Below are 14,995 nucleotides of genomic sequence, written 5' to 3' on the forward strand. Positions count from 1 at the left end.
ATCTGGTGCCTACCTTATGCTTAGACACTAGCACGGATACCTGTCTCTGCCCAACTTCCTAACATATCAAGCAAACCAGCTATTTTGCACATAATCTACTTCACTCTAGATGCCATGGCAATCTACGTCTTATCTCCACTTTCTACTTCTCCCCTCTTTGTGATTAATAACTCCTGTGATGAATATAAATTATGACACAATTGTAATTGTGATTCAGTTTTGATTGTAATCCGTCTTGAGAGGAAATTGGAAAAAGGTGGAATATCAAATGCTTATAAATAAATAAATACAAGCCATGGCTACTTCTGTGGCTTATTTGCTGGTCACTTTTATTGTAGACATCTGCAAAGTTACTACTTGGTTGTCTGTTTACACCTTCATATCCCACCACTTTCTGGACAGTGTGTACTGAAGAGACAGTGCTATTGGGCAAGCAGTTCTAGGCAGCTTGTTCACCCATTAGTCTATTTTACATAGGATGGGGTCTGGATTATTCTAAGTAATTGCTTCTGAAAGTCAGCTCTTAGCTTGGAACTCACAATGCTTTATGGCTGATTTCATCTTGCTTGTCAACAAAGAAAGCAAAGTTGCTTACTTGTAGCAGCAATCTCCATAGACTACAGGACCAATCAAGAATATACTTATTACGTACCCATCCCTCTGAAGAGTCAACTACCCAGCCTAAGCTTAAACTCTGGAAGAGACTGAGGGGCTCACAAAGTAATGCCACACTCCTGTGTATACTCAGAAATATTTCTAAGCTCTGACAGAAGAGGTCTGAGTCAACCCCATGCATTATGGCTGATTTATCCTGCTGTCTACAGAGAACCCCTGTTAAAGGTAAGGAACTTTGCTTTCCCCTCTCCTCTTTACAACTAGAGAACCTCTTTGCGTATTCCATTACTACTTCTGTAAATTTAGTTACAAGCATTCAAGCACTCCTTAGGCTTTCTTAAATCATGCCTCATTCTATGTACCCTCTGAAGTGTCTACTTTAATACAGATCCTAGTGTTATAGTTGTGTGCAAACATTTAGGATCCCTTAGTCAAATTATGTTTCAGTGATTTTCTAAGAGAACAGAAGCTGACACAGTAAAGTTAAACACAATACCTTTTTGATATATTTAATGCAAAATTACTATTTATTTATGGATTTTAACAAATTGAAAATTAATTTTAAAAAAGTGGAAAAGACTTAATGAATCAGGCCCTAAATCAATCTAAAAGTAAATTGGTCAAGATATTGGCAGGTATTATAGCACTATGGAAAAATGCTAATCCAGTTATTCTGAGTTGATTTAGGATCAGAATGGAAATTTTTTTTATAGTAATAGAATTTGCTCTAGATGCAGAGAGAGTTGTTAGGCATTCAAAAGAGGATCGGACTTGATAGTGTCTCTCTCGTTCCTCCTTATCTACTATGAAAAATGCTATTGTAGAAGAATAACTGTATACAACATCTCTTGTTTACAGGTGGCCTAACATAAATGGGTACCTAAAACACCATCTTGACCAATTTACTTTTGAATTAACTGAGGATCTGATTCACTATTTTTTACTTAAATTGGAGAGGCACTTGACCTTTTCTGTAATTTTCTGCACTGAAGCAGTTCATAGAAATGCTCTTAATTTACTCCTGTATGTTGAAACTAGTATGCACATTTTTGGTGTTCAGATAAGAAAAAAGTAACCCAACAGAATATTATTTTCTTTCTGATACACCTATACCAAAGAAGAGTATCCCATTCACATTTGGTTCTCTTTGAAAACAGACTAATTTAATGTACAATTTGCTTTAAAGGCGAAGTCTACCCAATGTAGATAATAGAAGGTTTTCCTTCTATCAGTTAAAAATGTTTCTGTCACTGTGACATTACATGCTTCAAGCTGATTGGTTTGTATTAGCTTTCAATATCTTATTCAGTTTGGTGAAAAGTGCTGTATAAACCTTGATAAAATAAGTAGGGAAAGCGGGCAGAGGCGTGGCTTCAGGAATGCTTTCCATCTTAGATTTGTAGAAGGGGTGTGTGTGGATGTAGGATGTGGCTGATGGGACAGGGGGAGAGTTGTGGAAAAATGGAGAATGTGGATGTATGGGGAGATTGAATGTATCTAGGGTTGGGGGGATGATGGAAGTATATGTTTGGGATGTAGTGGTGTGTATTTGCGGGCTATAGGGGCTGTATGTAGTATGGGTTTGTGAATGTATCTGGAGTGATAGATGTGTGGATAGTGGGTGTGAGGGGTGTATGGAGGTTGTAGAGTGTACTTTTTTTTAAAAAGTAAGATGTGTTTAGAGGTAACAGATGTGGTTGTTAGTGGGGATTGTGTTGGTGCATGGGTATGTATGTACATATGGAGGTACATGTAGGTGTCTAGGGTGTGTGTGTGTGTGTGTGTGTGTGAGTAGATTTGTGTGCAGGAAGGAGTCCTCTGGGAGGGGAGGGAAAAGTAATGTATGGCACAGTTGTGTGTAAGGAGAATTATGGGTATTTTTGGAGGTGTGATGGGGTGATTTGAGAAGCTGTGTCATTTATTTTTCCTGCCTTTGTAGGTGAGTCCATGTGGGTGTGATTTCAGAGCCGTAGCGTGCCTATGGCCATGGCCATAGATGCCACTACCAAAAGGCGATATAGCACCGCCTCCATGAAGGGGGCCTCAGGAAGTGGAAAAGCAGTGCAGCCCATCAACCACACTGATGATTGTGGTGGAGCCGTGCTGCTTTTCCACTCATAGGCGTCGGAATGGGGGTATAGTCCAAAACGGAAGAAGCCTCATTGATGGCAGTGGGACGATGCATGATTTCCTGAACATTGCTCACCTCCACGGGGTGCTACTACGATTCCCTCATTGACCTCTCTGCTCATGAAGAATGGAAAGATCGCAGGCCTCTTCCTCCACCTGATGACATCATTCAGGCACCAGCAACCAGGAGGGAGGAAGCAGCCTGCTCTACAAGGCAAAGATCCTTCTATTCTTCAGGGAAGGGAAGACACTGGGTCAGGAAGCAGAGGGCTGTTCTCTGCTGAATGAGATTCAGCACAGCTAGAAGGCAGTAAGTCTTCAGTTAATCTGCTGCCCTGCCAGATTTTTGCCACCCTAAGCACAGATCTAGTGAGCCTATTGAGGGATCCAGGCTTGTCTTTACTAGCTATTGCTTAGAGACGTTTCAGTCAATACACATAGCAAACATGCAATATTTGTACTGAAAACAGTCAGTACTGCACATCTCTACTGCTGTTAGAGTGGTATTCATGGCAGAAAGTTTTAAAAAAAAATAAATGTAGAGGACCAGTTTGTTTTGGAAAAAATGGTATGCACCTTTTATTGTGGCCACAATCCTATTTTAAAAAGCCACCTTCCCTGAGTCAAGTCTACTTTTCTTGCTGTATTTCTGTACTTGGATAGGTGATTCCCTTTAGAAACCAGGGAGACTGTTTCTAACAGTTATTCTGTAATTTCCCATGCACAGCTTCTCTTACAAGATAACTGGGTTCATATTTTACCTTTCAGGGTGGGACTGTGGCAGGCAAAGTTGCTCATATTCTTCATGCCAACCAAGCCAAGGTGAGTGGAGGGGCTTTCTGGGAAGCCCCAAAACCTTGGGTAAAATGTGAAAATTCCCTTTCTTCATTTTATTTTCATTGCTGATGCATTTTAAGAACACTTCAAACATAGTATTGTGTTTACCTCTAGTCATCCCTGTTGTACACCGCAGTGAATCAGTTGGCAGCAGGGAGTGTTTCAGCTGAAGAAGAGTGTAGCAGTATGCTGAAAACCATCCAGAAGGCAGCCCATTTCTTTCCAGGTAAGCGGTAATTATAAACCAAAGCAGGATACTGGGAATGAATCATGCTCTGGAACTGTGGGATTTAAGACTAAGACATGCCCAATTTGAACTGCATTCTGGAACATGCACCTGGAATTTAAATATGTTTTTTCCAGCTCCTGTATCAATGCTTTCTCTTGTGTTGAAAAAATGTGCAGAATGCTTGGAAACAGAAACTGAAAGCCCAGGACAGACTCTGACCTGGAGGCAAATAATCACCCTAACCTTATGGTCCTAGAATGGGAATGTGTTCCAACTTTTAAAATTTATTGAAATATTGGCAGCCCCAGGCTCAGAAGTACTACAGAGAACATAAGATATTTCATTTTTTAAAAGTGAACTTTTTGAATGAGTGGTTTTAATGTCTGAGGCCCCAATGTAATAAAATACAAGTAAAAAAAAGAAAACAATGCATTGAATTTCAGTGCACATCTTCTTTACTCATACGCTAAAAAGTTAAATTCTGATGCAGGTAGCTAATGGTATGCTAATGCAGTAGGACTTGAAAAAAAAAAGTGTGCTAACCTGAAAATGCATGAAAACGTGTGCACGACTGCATGTTAGCATGTACACGCAGACAAGTGCACCTTGTTGCATTGGGGCCTGAGGGAGATAATATATAACCCTGGTCATATACACAAGTTATCTTTTATTAGATATGTTTATTTTCTTACAAAATGTGTTGCTTTACTGTTTCTAATTATTACTTTCAAAGCACTTAAGCCCCTCCAGGGTAACGTTCAGTATTAGACTTGCCTTACTGCATGTCCAGTAATTGCTATCTTTGATATTTTCCCTTTTCTACATTTTTATCAAACCTTGGGACTCACTGTTCCTGCATTGTTGCAAAGCATCTTATGCTATTAGTCCACTGGCTGTGTGTGCTATGAGAGTTATATAAAGCAATGACTTCCACTGTAACACCCTGGCAAAGGAAATTTGCAATTACAAAGCAAACCAACTGCAAATACTTTCAACTGTATGTTAGCTCCAGGGCAGCTGGATTTGAAATGGTGGATTTCTGTGGCACTTTGGGCTTAAATGCGAAGAGCCCAGTTTGCTCACAAGAACATCTGTTTCGAAGCAGATGCATGTTCCAGTCCCATTGGATGTATTTGATCTGCTTTCCATGAAAGGACATGCCATAGAGAATAACTTAAGCATTTTTAATATAAGAATATAAGAAGTGCCATGCTGGGTCAGGCCAAGGTCCATCAAGCCAATATATGCTGTCTGACAGTGGCCAGTCCAGGTCACAGGTAACTGACAGATCCTGAATAGTTGATCTGTTTCTTGTATCTCACTCCCAGGGATAAATATTGGCTTTCCCAAGAACTGTTTATGGACCTTTCTTTCAGGAAGTTGTCCAGCCCTCTTATGAACCCGGCTATATTAATTACCTTGACCATATCCTCTGGTAACAGATTCCATAGCTTGATTATATGCTGAGTGAATAATTACTTCCTATGATTGTTTGAAATTTTCCAGTTGCTAGTTTCATGGAGTGGTCCCCTGGTCCTAGTGTAAATAACCATTCTCTATTCACTTGTTCCACTCACTTTGATTTTATAAATTTCAATAATATCCCCTCTCTCATTTCTTTTCAGACTATAGAGCCCTAATCTGTTTAGCCTTTCTCCATAAGGGAGCTTTTCCATCCCCTTTATCATTTTTGTTTCCCTTTTCTGTACCTTTTCTATGTCTCTTTTTGCGACGGGGCAACCAGAACTGCACACAATAATCAAGATACAAGCTCATCATGGATCTATAAAAGGGCAGTATGATATTCTCAGTTTTGTTCTCTATCCCTTTCCAAATAATTCCTAACATTTTATTTATCTTTTTGACAAGGTGTTGTCCATAAGGACTCTGAGGTTCTTTTCCTGGGTGGTGACTCCTGATATGGAACCCTGCATCGTGCACCTGTAGTTGGGATTATTTTTCCCTATGTGCATTACTTTGCATTTGTCCACATCAAATTGCATCTGCTATTTAGTAGAGATGTGCTTCGGCTGAACCTTTCGGTTTGGCCTTCGTTATCTGCCCGCCGCAGGAAATTTCGGTTTCCCGCAGTTCGAGCCTTTTTTTTTTTGGCCGCCCCAAATTTCAGGTTAGCAAGCACTAACCCCGAAAAAAAAATGTTCCCAAAATTTTGGGGTTGCTGAAACAGGACACATGCACATCTCTACGATTTAGAAGCCCAGTCTCCTTACCCGTACAAGGTCCTTCTGCAGTTCTTCACAATCTGCTGCTCTTTTAATGACTCAAAACTATTTTGTGTCATCTGCAAATTTAGTCACCTTCCTTGTTGTTCCTTTCTTCAGATCATTCATGAATATGCTAAATAGCGTAGGTCCAAATATAGACTCCTGGGGCACTCTGAGTGACCTGTTCCCACTTGGAAAACTGACCATTTAATCCTAACCTCTTTTTCTTGTCTTTTATCCAGTTACCTATCCACAATAGGACACTGCCTCCTATCCCATGGCCAGTGCAAGGGTAGTGGGTGCCCTAGGTGACTTCCTCCTTGCACCCCATTTGCGCTGCCCCCGCCAGTCTTGGGCTCGACTCCTCTTACTTCGTTTGCACCGACCACTTTAAGCTTCTCAGGTCTGCGAGCAGTGCGTGCTGCTCGCAGCCCGACAAATCTCTACTCCTCTTTGTTGCAAGCAGCTCCACTTGCGGCACCACCTGGCTGCTCTTCAGCCCTCCCCCCCCCCCCCCCCCCCCCCCAAGGGTTGGTGCCATAGGCGACTGCCTAAGTTTGCCTAATGGACGTGCTGGCCCTGCCCATGACCTCACAATTTCCTGAGGAATCTCTCATGAGGGACTTTGTCAAATACCTTCTGAAAATCCAATTTCTTTATATCATTCGGCTTCTCTTTGTCTGGAAGACAAGACTGCCCTAAGCAAAAACCATGTTGAGACTCCCCCATTAAGCCATGTATTTATAAGTGGTCAATAATGGTTTTTTTGTTTTTTTTGTTTTTTTTTAAGAATAGCTTGAACCATTTTGCCTGGCACCAAACATTGAGTTCACTGGTCTGTAGTTTCCCATATCACCCATAGAGCCCTTTTAAAAACTGGAGTCACATTGGCCACCAACCGTTTTCTGGTACTGTGGCTGTTTTAAATAATAGGTTGCAAATCACCAGAAACAGGACTGCAGTTTCATTTTTTAGTTCCTTCAGAACTCTGGGGTGCATACTGTCTGGTTCCAATGATTTGTTGTTCTTTAGTTTGTCTGTCAGTCTGAGTTATGTCCTCCAGTTTCACAGTGACTCCATCAAAATATGTTTCTGTGTGGTATGACTCGGACCCTCCTCAGTAAAGACAGAGGCAAAGAATTCATTCAGCTGACTCCCTCACAGGCTTTTTGCTTCAAACATACTTGAAAAAGTTTTTACTACTTGTTTTTACCTGTATGGCAAACTTCTTTTCTTTTCAAATAGTCTCTTAGCCTGCTTGATTACCTTTTTACATCTAACTTGTCAGTGCTTATGCTCTTCTCTGTTTTCCTCATTTGGGTCTGCTTTCCATTTTTTGATTGATTGCCCTTTTGGTTTTAATTGCCTCTTTCACTTCATTATTATACCACTCCAACAGTCATTTGGTTTTCATTTGACCTTTTTTAATGCATGCCATACATTTTGTCTGAGCCTCAAGGATGGTAATTTTAAACAATGTCCATGCCTCCTGAAAGTTTTAATTGCTCCTTTCAGTTTTTTCTAACATTTCCTCACTTTATGATAGTCTTCCTTTTTATAGTTAAATGATACTGCAGTAGTTTTCTTTAGTGTTCTGCTCCAGTGATGTTCAGATTTTATCACACTATGATCACTATTGCAAAGCAGATCCACCACCTTTATCTTTTGTGTGTCTTTCTTTTATTATTCCTCCCTCACCAAACTATTTTTTAGTAGGCACAGGATGATTATTGCCGATGGATTGTGGTACTTATCAAACCAACAAGATTGCTGCTTTTGTGACCATCCCAGACATTTTAGGAAGAATCATGGTTAAATGGAAGCAACAGTTGTTTAAAAGTACAAGGGCATTTGTTTCAAATATCTTTTGACATTTTCAGAGTTGTGCCTTCTACTTCTCTATGGTCAGCACTGTATACCATTGAGCACTGAAGTCAAATACTTTTTGTCCCAGAAATAGCACACAAATAGTTGCTTTTGTAAAGCAGATTTACTAAGCTATATTTTCTTCTAATTGAAAACCCTAAGACAGCTTAAAAATGTTTCCCCTCTGTTGCTGGACATCAGTGAAAACCCCATTGGCAAGTAAGGATTCAAAGTACTGGTCACAGGGAAGCGGCATCGCCACCATGAAATACCTTGCGTAAGACAGTGATTTGTGAGTTAGAATAGGGAAAAAGCAGTTTTAGCCAAGAAGAAACTGTTCCTCCAAATGCAGGAAAGTTAGCTGAGTTCTTGCCATGCCTTATAATTTGATCCACTGGCAATTCATCTAGATCCCACATTTAGAGAGCCCTTTACATTGTGTGCAGGTTACTGAAATAGTTTCATGGAAATGTAATGCGGTCTTGATGTGCCAGTGCCCTCCAGTGGGCTTGTGAAGAAATTACCGTTAATGCTTACAAGCTAAATTTCAATGCAGTTTCTATTGTGAATTCTGTTGCCCTGTTTCTGTTAGCCATTAGAAAGGAGAAGCAAGCGAATTTGGCCAATAACTTCTTCAAATCCAGTTTTGATCATAAAATATTTCTCACATGGGTACATCCAAGTAGCACAAGGTATCTCAGATTTTAGTAGTAGGGAAACAACACCTCAAATACTGCATTCTGCCATTTGGCTTAGCCTTGGAATCATGGGTACTCAGAGGATAATGAAAAAAGTGTCTGTAGAGCTAACAGTCCCATGGGTATATCAAACTAATTTTCAAAAGGAATCTTCCTGCAGAGTTGCATTGTGAAAATTCATGCAGCTGTAGGAAAGCAAGTACTTTGTACCTTTGTAGTTTTGTACCTCCTTGGAAATACATACAGGACTTTCTTAATTAAATCTCTGTGCTTTGCTGTCTGCCTCATCAGTGCCCATTTTTGGCATAGATAAAAAAAAATAATAATAATGCATGCTGCCATCCAGTGTACATATATTTAACTGTGTGCACAGAAATGAATAATCAAACCCTTCTTTTACTCAGGTAAATGGAAGTTTGTCCATGTTAGCTTTTGATTATTTCTACCAAAATCTCTTGCAGTCACAAGCATTTCTATGCAAACCCATATTTTTTTTTTAACAAGAAAGACAACACAAAACTATAATATAGGCCTTAGCAGAGTTGGAGTCAGGCTCTATCCCTGAAATAGGCAATCCAAACATATTGTTGAAATGATAGTGTGATGCAAATGTTAATATAAATAGTTTTCCCAACAAAAATATTCCCACTCCTTGGCTGGGTTGTTTTTGTTGAAGATGACTTGTGTGCGACTCTGTGAACGTCTTGTCTTCAAAGAAAGCAAAGCTACTGACCTGTAACAGTTGTTTTCTCAAGACTAGCAGTTCAGCAGTTGTACAAACCTTCCCTATTATAGGAGTTCTTTCTCCAGTCAGAGCCTTTATATGGAACTAAGGAAAGCTGCAGGGCTACAACAGTACGAGAAGTACAATGCACGGGCAATGAAAGGCTATTGCTCTTTCCAGAAAACTCTGGAAGAATCCATCCGTTTGGTAGCCAGCATATTCATGCCCCATGTGTGTGAATGAAAAACTGCTGTCTTTAGAGAAGTATCTAGAATCTAGTGGGCTGTGGGATCTGAGACAGCATGGTTTTACAAGCAGGAGTCCATATCAGATAAATCTGATCAATTTCTTTGATGGGATGTCTAGAGAATTAGATGAAAGTCATTTGCTGGATATGGTTTACTTGGATTTCAGCAAAACTTTTGATACTGTCCCTCAAAGGAGGCTCATAAACAGACCGATGCAATATTGGTGCACAGAAAACGGGGCGCCCAGTGCAATATGGATATGGGCTGCCGTGGCAAAAAGGAAACACTAGGGGAAGTGGCTGTTAGCCACTTAGGAAAACAGACGCTCAGTTTTATGAGCATCTGTTTTCCTAACCTGACCACCGGTACACGTTTGTATTTAATTATTTTTAATTTTTTCACCTAACTCCTTTTTTCTGTTCCTTCAACCTAATATTGCCACGATATTAAGTCAGAGGAACTGCAGAAAAGCAGTATTTTCTGCTTTTCTGTCAACTTTAGTGACCCTTCAAAATGTAATGCCTGCTCCAGGCAGGCATTAATTTCTGAGTGTAAAAATGTGCTCATTGAGCACACTTTTTTTTTTTTTTTTTTTGCATCGGGAGGTAATAGCTAATAGCCTCATCAACATGAATTTACATATGATGAGCACTATTAGCTTTGGGGGGGGGGGGGGGGTTGGACGCACTAATCTCCTTTATAGCATAAGGAATTGTGGATGCGTGTCCAAAACACACGTCCAACCATGGGTTAACCAATACGCTCGGCTGAGTGCCTGAAAGTGAGCAGCCTCAAGGTTGGCCTCAAGGTCATTCATATGCTTTAGAAATAGGTTGAGTGCTAGACAGCAGAAAGTAGTGGTAAATGGAATTTTCTCTTGGGATAGAAAGGTGATTATGTGAAGTTCCTTTGGGATCTGTCCTGGGATCAGTTTCATTCCGTATCTTTGTGAATATTTCAGAGGGGTTAGAGAAAATGTTTGTCTTTTTTTGCAAATGACACTAAGATCTGCAACAGAGTGGACGCCCCTGAGAGAGTAGACAGAATGAGAAACTTAAGGAATGGTTGATTGTTTCACAGCTAAGATACCATGCAAAGATAATTGTAGAATCATGCATCTGGCATGCAGTTTTACAATGGAGTAGTACAGTACATGAGTGGTAAGATACAGATGTGCTCCAAATAGGAACGTGGCCTTGAAGTGATCATATCTAAATATTTCAAGGTAACAAAATATTGTGATAAGGTAGTGGCCAGAGCCAGGAGGATATTGCGGCACATATGGGACAATGTAATAAGGTGCACTAAAGTTAGCACATGTTTTTACTCCTGTTTTAGTGCACATCTTTCAGGAGTACATTAACTGTAGTATGTTACAGGGGTTTTAAATCTTAAACATGCGCTAAAACAGGTGTAAAAATCTGCGCTAAGATTAGCATAGGTGCCCACAAATCCCATGTAAAAGAATGTATTACCTATTCATCACCAACAGCACTACATGTGCATATGCTCTCTAGCTGTTCAGGAAAACAAAGAAAACCTGTGACTGGTGCCTGCCTAAAAGAGCTTACATTAGAAATGTAACTTCTGGTCTGAAGCAGAGTAAACTCACATCTCTGGTGGCCAAAATTATTCTAATGCCGTGCCCAGTCTGGTAGACATCTATATCACGTGGGCACAACTACTGAATACCATGCCAACCGGAAATGAGTTAATTTTTATTCCACCTCAGGCCAAGGAGTTAACCTGAAAATCTACTTAAGTGCATTAAACCAGGTTACAAGGTTAAGCACTTGAAAGTTGGAAGGAGTATGTCCAAAATGACTTGCATGCAAGATTGAGCCCAAGTCAAGTTGCCCAGTGCCACTCTCAGTGCAAGGCCATTTTACCAAGAGAAATGAAAGGGTAAGCTCTCTGAAAAATGCAACTACAGTAATTTGAGATCTACAGCATCAAAATGCATGCTGTTCAGCTAAGATGCCTGCCCTAGAGAATTTACCCTTTGATTTCACTTGGCATGCCTTGTTCAAATGGTTTTGCATATGAGATTGTGCCCATGTCAGGATGCCCAGTGCTAGTCTTGCATACAAGGTCATTTTGATCACTTCAAGCACTTACCTCCTTACTCTTGTTTTAAAGCACTTTCCTGCATTTGTGTGAATTTTTCAGATTAGCTCACATTTTAGTGCAAAATTTTCATTTAGCATGCATTTTTAACTGTTTGATATGCATCCCGCAGGGACTCCTGTTTTTAATGTGTGCATTAAGTAAAACCCACTCTAAAATTTAACTCCAATTTTAGCATGGATTTTATTATATTAGTTCCATGGGGACAGGAATAACCTGCAGAAAAAAAGGACATATTGCCTCTGTACATAAAGACTGGTACTTAACCTAGAATATTACATCCAGTTTTAGAAGTCATGCTTTCGAAGGGATATAGGCAGGCTAGACATGGTCCAGAGGGAAGCTACCAAAGTGGTGCAGGGTCTAAACAAGAAGTCATCTGAGATGAGATTTAATGACCTAGAGACATTCAAATACCTGAAAGATGTAAATCAGAGGAAAGACTGGTCTAGAACAGGTTGGTGAATGCATGGAATGGCCTCCCAGTGGAGGTGATGAAGACAAAAACTGCAGGTAGTTTACTCTTCCAGTGCTTCTCCTATTGGAGCCAGCTCTAGAAGTGCCAGGAGCGAGTAAGTCAATACCTCACTTCTGGCTGGGGATTTCTGGGGTTGGGGGATCTAGGCACAGAGCAGTCTGGGTTGCTGGTCCTGAGGGAACAGGAAAAAGTTTACATTTAAATTAAAAAAAACAGTGGGAAATGGAGTGGAGGTGCTGACTGGCAGACACATCTATTTATAAACACTGGAGAGGTTTAAGGGGAGTGGGTGGTCCATCATGGCCACACTTAACACATTGGGGAGGGGGTTGAGAATCGGACCACAGGGCACTTTTTTTTTTATTTAACAGTTCCACTTAACCTGATATCTTTGAAGATATCAGTTAAGTGTCAAATTAACTGGGTTCACAAGACCGGATGTATTTATTTTATTTATTTAGATTAAATAAATAAGACTGGTTAACTTTGATCTGCTATAAATTTATCTGTCTAACTTAGCCGGATAAAACTGAAAATTAGGTAAGTTAACCAGTTTAACAACTCATCTGTAAAACATAATCCTTAGGCCTAGATTTACTAAGCCGCATGTAACACTCGTTAATGTTTGTTGCGCAAAATCGCAGGTTATAGCAAAAGATGTTCTTCCCCCTATTGGAATAAGCTGCTTTGCAATCATTTGCATGCATAAAATTTCCTAATGCATGCAACGCAGCTTATGCATAAACAATCCAGTGCTAATAAAATAATGCTGCTGACTTTGAAAAAAGTCAGCCCCAATATTTATCACATTTGAGGGAGGTGTAGTTATTTTCTGGAGGAAGCATCAGGCCACTAACGAAGGTCCCTGATGCTTCCACGAGAAAATTAAAGGGCCAAGGGGTCCAATGCACAATCTCCCCCAAACCCTAGTGGATGATGGTGCCCTCACCTCTCCTCCACTACCTACCAAGGCGGCACTAGCCCTCCTTAAATGAAAAAATAAAACACTTATGCCACATGCCAAAAAGCTCCATTGCCACAGGATATCCCATCCCAAACCCCCTTCCAATTATTATAAAATCCCTGGTGTCTAGTGTCCCCTAACCCCAAAAAATTGTACCCTGGTGGTCTGTGCTGGGGTAGATGGATCCCTATCCCTACCCCTAATTCACTATATCTCAAAAAGATGTCTTTGATAGCAAACTGGTGCCCCTAGATCAGAGTCTGCTCGGTGCCATTTTTCAAACAGGTGCCACCCTGTCTTTGCCCCTATCACATGACGGGGCAAGGTCCATGTGTCTTAATTTTGATCCCTAGATCTTGCACCGTCATTTGATAGGGGCTAGGTAAGATCGGCACCATTAAAAAAAAATGGTGCCGACCAGGCCTAGGGGCACCCAGGGCCTCCAGCTGGCTATCTAAGATACCTTTTCGAATTGGTGGGGGTCCACCTGACCCTGCACAGACCACCAGGTTACTATTTTAGGGGGTTGGGAACACTATAGACATCAGGCATTTTTAAATATTTGGAAGTGGGGGGGGGGGGGGCTATTCTGTGACAATGGATTTTCCCTGTATGTACCCAGATCAGTCCAGACTCCTGGGCTTTATAGCTCTGCCAGCAAGTGGAGACAGATAATGTTTTATTGAAACTGCTATATAACGTAGAGTGCCACCTGCAGTCCCTCAGTATTTTTCTGTCTCCAGCAGATGGCAGACAATGCAAAACCTTGAGTCTGAGTACAAAAAAAAATAAAAAATTGGAGAAATTATAGAAGCCTCCCAGGAAGTTGTGAGGTCCTAGTGGGGCTATCCTCCTTGGTCAAGGCAGACGAGCAGGGGTTGGTGGCCCTTCTTTAGCTCACTCCTGCTACCATGTGGCTGACATCTGGTGGTCCAGATCAATCGACTTTCATGAGGCAGCACTGTTGACCCACTGGCGATCCTGTCCACTCCATCAAGGACCGCAGGGAAATCTTATTTCTTTTGGCTTCCCTTCTTTTTCTGTTAAAATTTTCTTTAAAAAAAAAAAAAAAAAAGTAAGAGTAATTTTTTTCCTTTTCTCTACCACTGTTTTGCTGCTTATTTCAGGGAGGACAGATGACTGAGGGGGTGCAGTGCAGCAGGCGAGTTTGCCCAGCATCTCTTTTTTCGGCAGTGCTGTGAGGGGCTGGTTTCAGACACTAAGCACGCGTTTTTGGTCATGCCATGTGCTGCTCTTTGCCAGACCTGTGGGGAGATGCGTTCACAGCTCAAGTGTTTCAGCCTATGCATCGGGTGGGCTGTAGGTGAGGAAGACAGGTTGGCAGGGCCCTCCCCTCATTTTTTCACTGCATCTTCGGCACGCCATGCCAGAGCTTCTCCCAGAGCCTCTCTCTCTAGCATGGGGGGGCAGAAGCCATTTTGGATGCTGACGTGCAGCTGCCCCTGTGCTCTACTGTAGTTTCAGGGGAGCCTGGGCCTTCTCCACGTCTCTTCCCAGCTTGGGATTGTTCCGAATGACCTTGAAGGGAAAGATTTCCCTCTGGATGCGGGGCCCGCGGATATTGGATCCCCTCAGGATCATGATTCTGATGAGACTCAGGTTTTTTCCTCTGAGTTTGTTCTTCTGATGCACAAGGCTTTTCTGGCCAGGAAAAGCGTTAGGTAGGCAAGGTGACTCTTGGCCTCGACCCCTGAGGGTCTAAAGCGTTAATAAAGTCTAATCCTCCTAAAAAAAAAGTGTGCTAAGGGATCTTGGCATCTTTTCATCTTGGCTTTGGGTTCTGGGGATACACAGGATGATACGGAGGATTCTGAGGATCAGCAGGAGGCCCCT

General features: G+C 41.3%; 1 protein-coding gene across 2 annotated transcripts in view; it reads left to right on the forward strand.

Moving 5' to 3' along the window:
* Positions 1–14,995, forward strand: part of TTC37 (tetratricopeptide repeat domain 37) — a 539,154-nt gene that overhangs the window by 434,727 nt on the left and 89,432 nt on the right. For both annotated transcript variants that reach the window (XM_029573103.1, XM_029573110.1), the window contains exons 33-34: positions 3,514–3,567; positions 3,697–3,808. In XM_029573103.1, the coding sequence (XP_029428963.1) occupies positions 3,514–3,567; positions 3,697–3,808 (166 nt within the window). The remainder of the gene's footprint in view (positions 1–3,513; positions 3,568–3,696; positions 3,809–14,995) is intronic.

The sequence above is a fragment of the Rhinatrema bivittatum genome, chromosome 1, assembly GCF_901001135.1.
Source record: "Rhinatrema bivittatum chromosome 1, aRhiBiv1.1, whole genome shotgun sequence".
In the NCBI taxonomy this organism is placed as follows: domain Eukaryota; kingdom Metazoa; phylum Chordata; class Amphibia; order Gymnophiona; family Rhinatrematidae; genus Rhinatrema; species Rhinatrema bivittatum.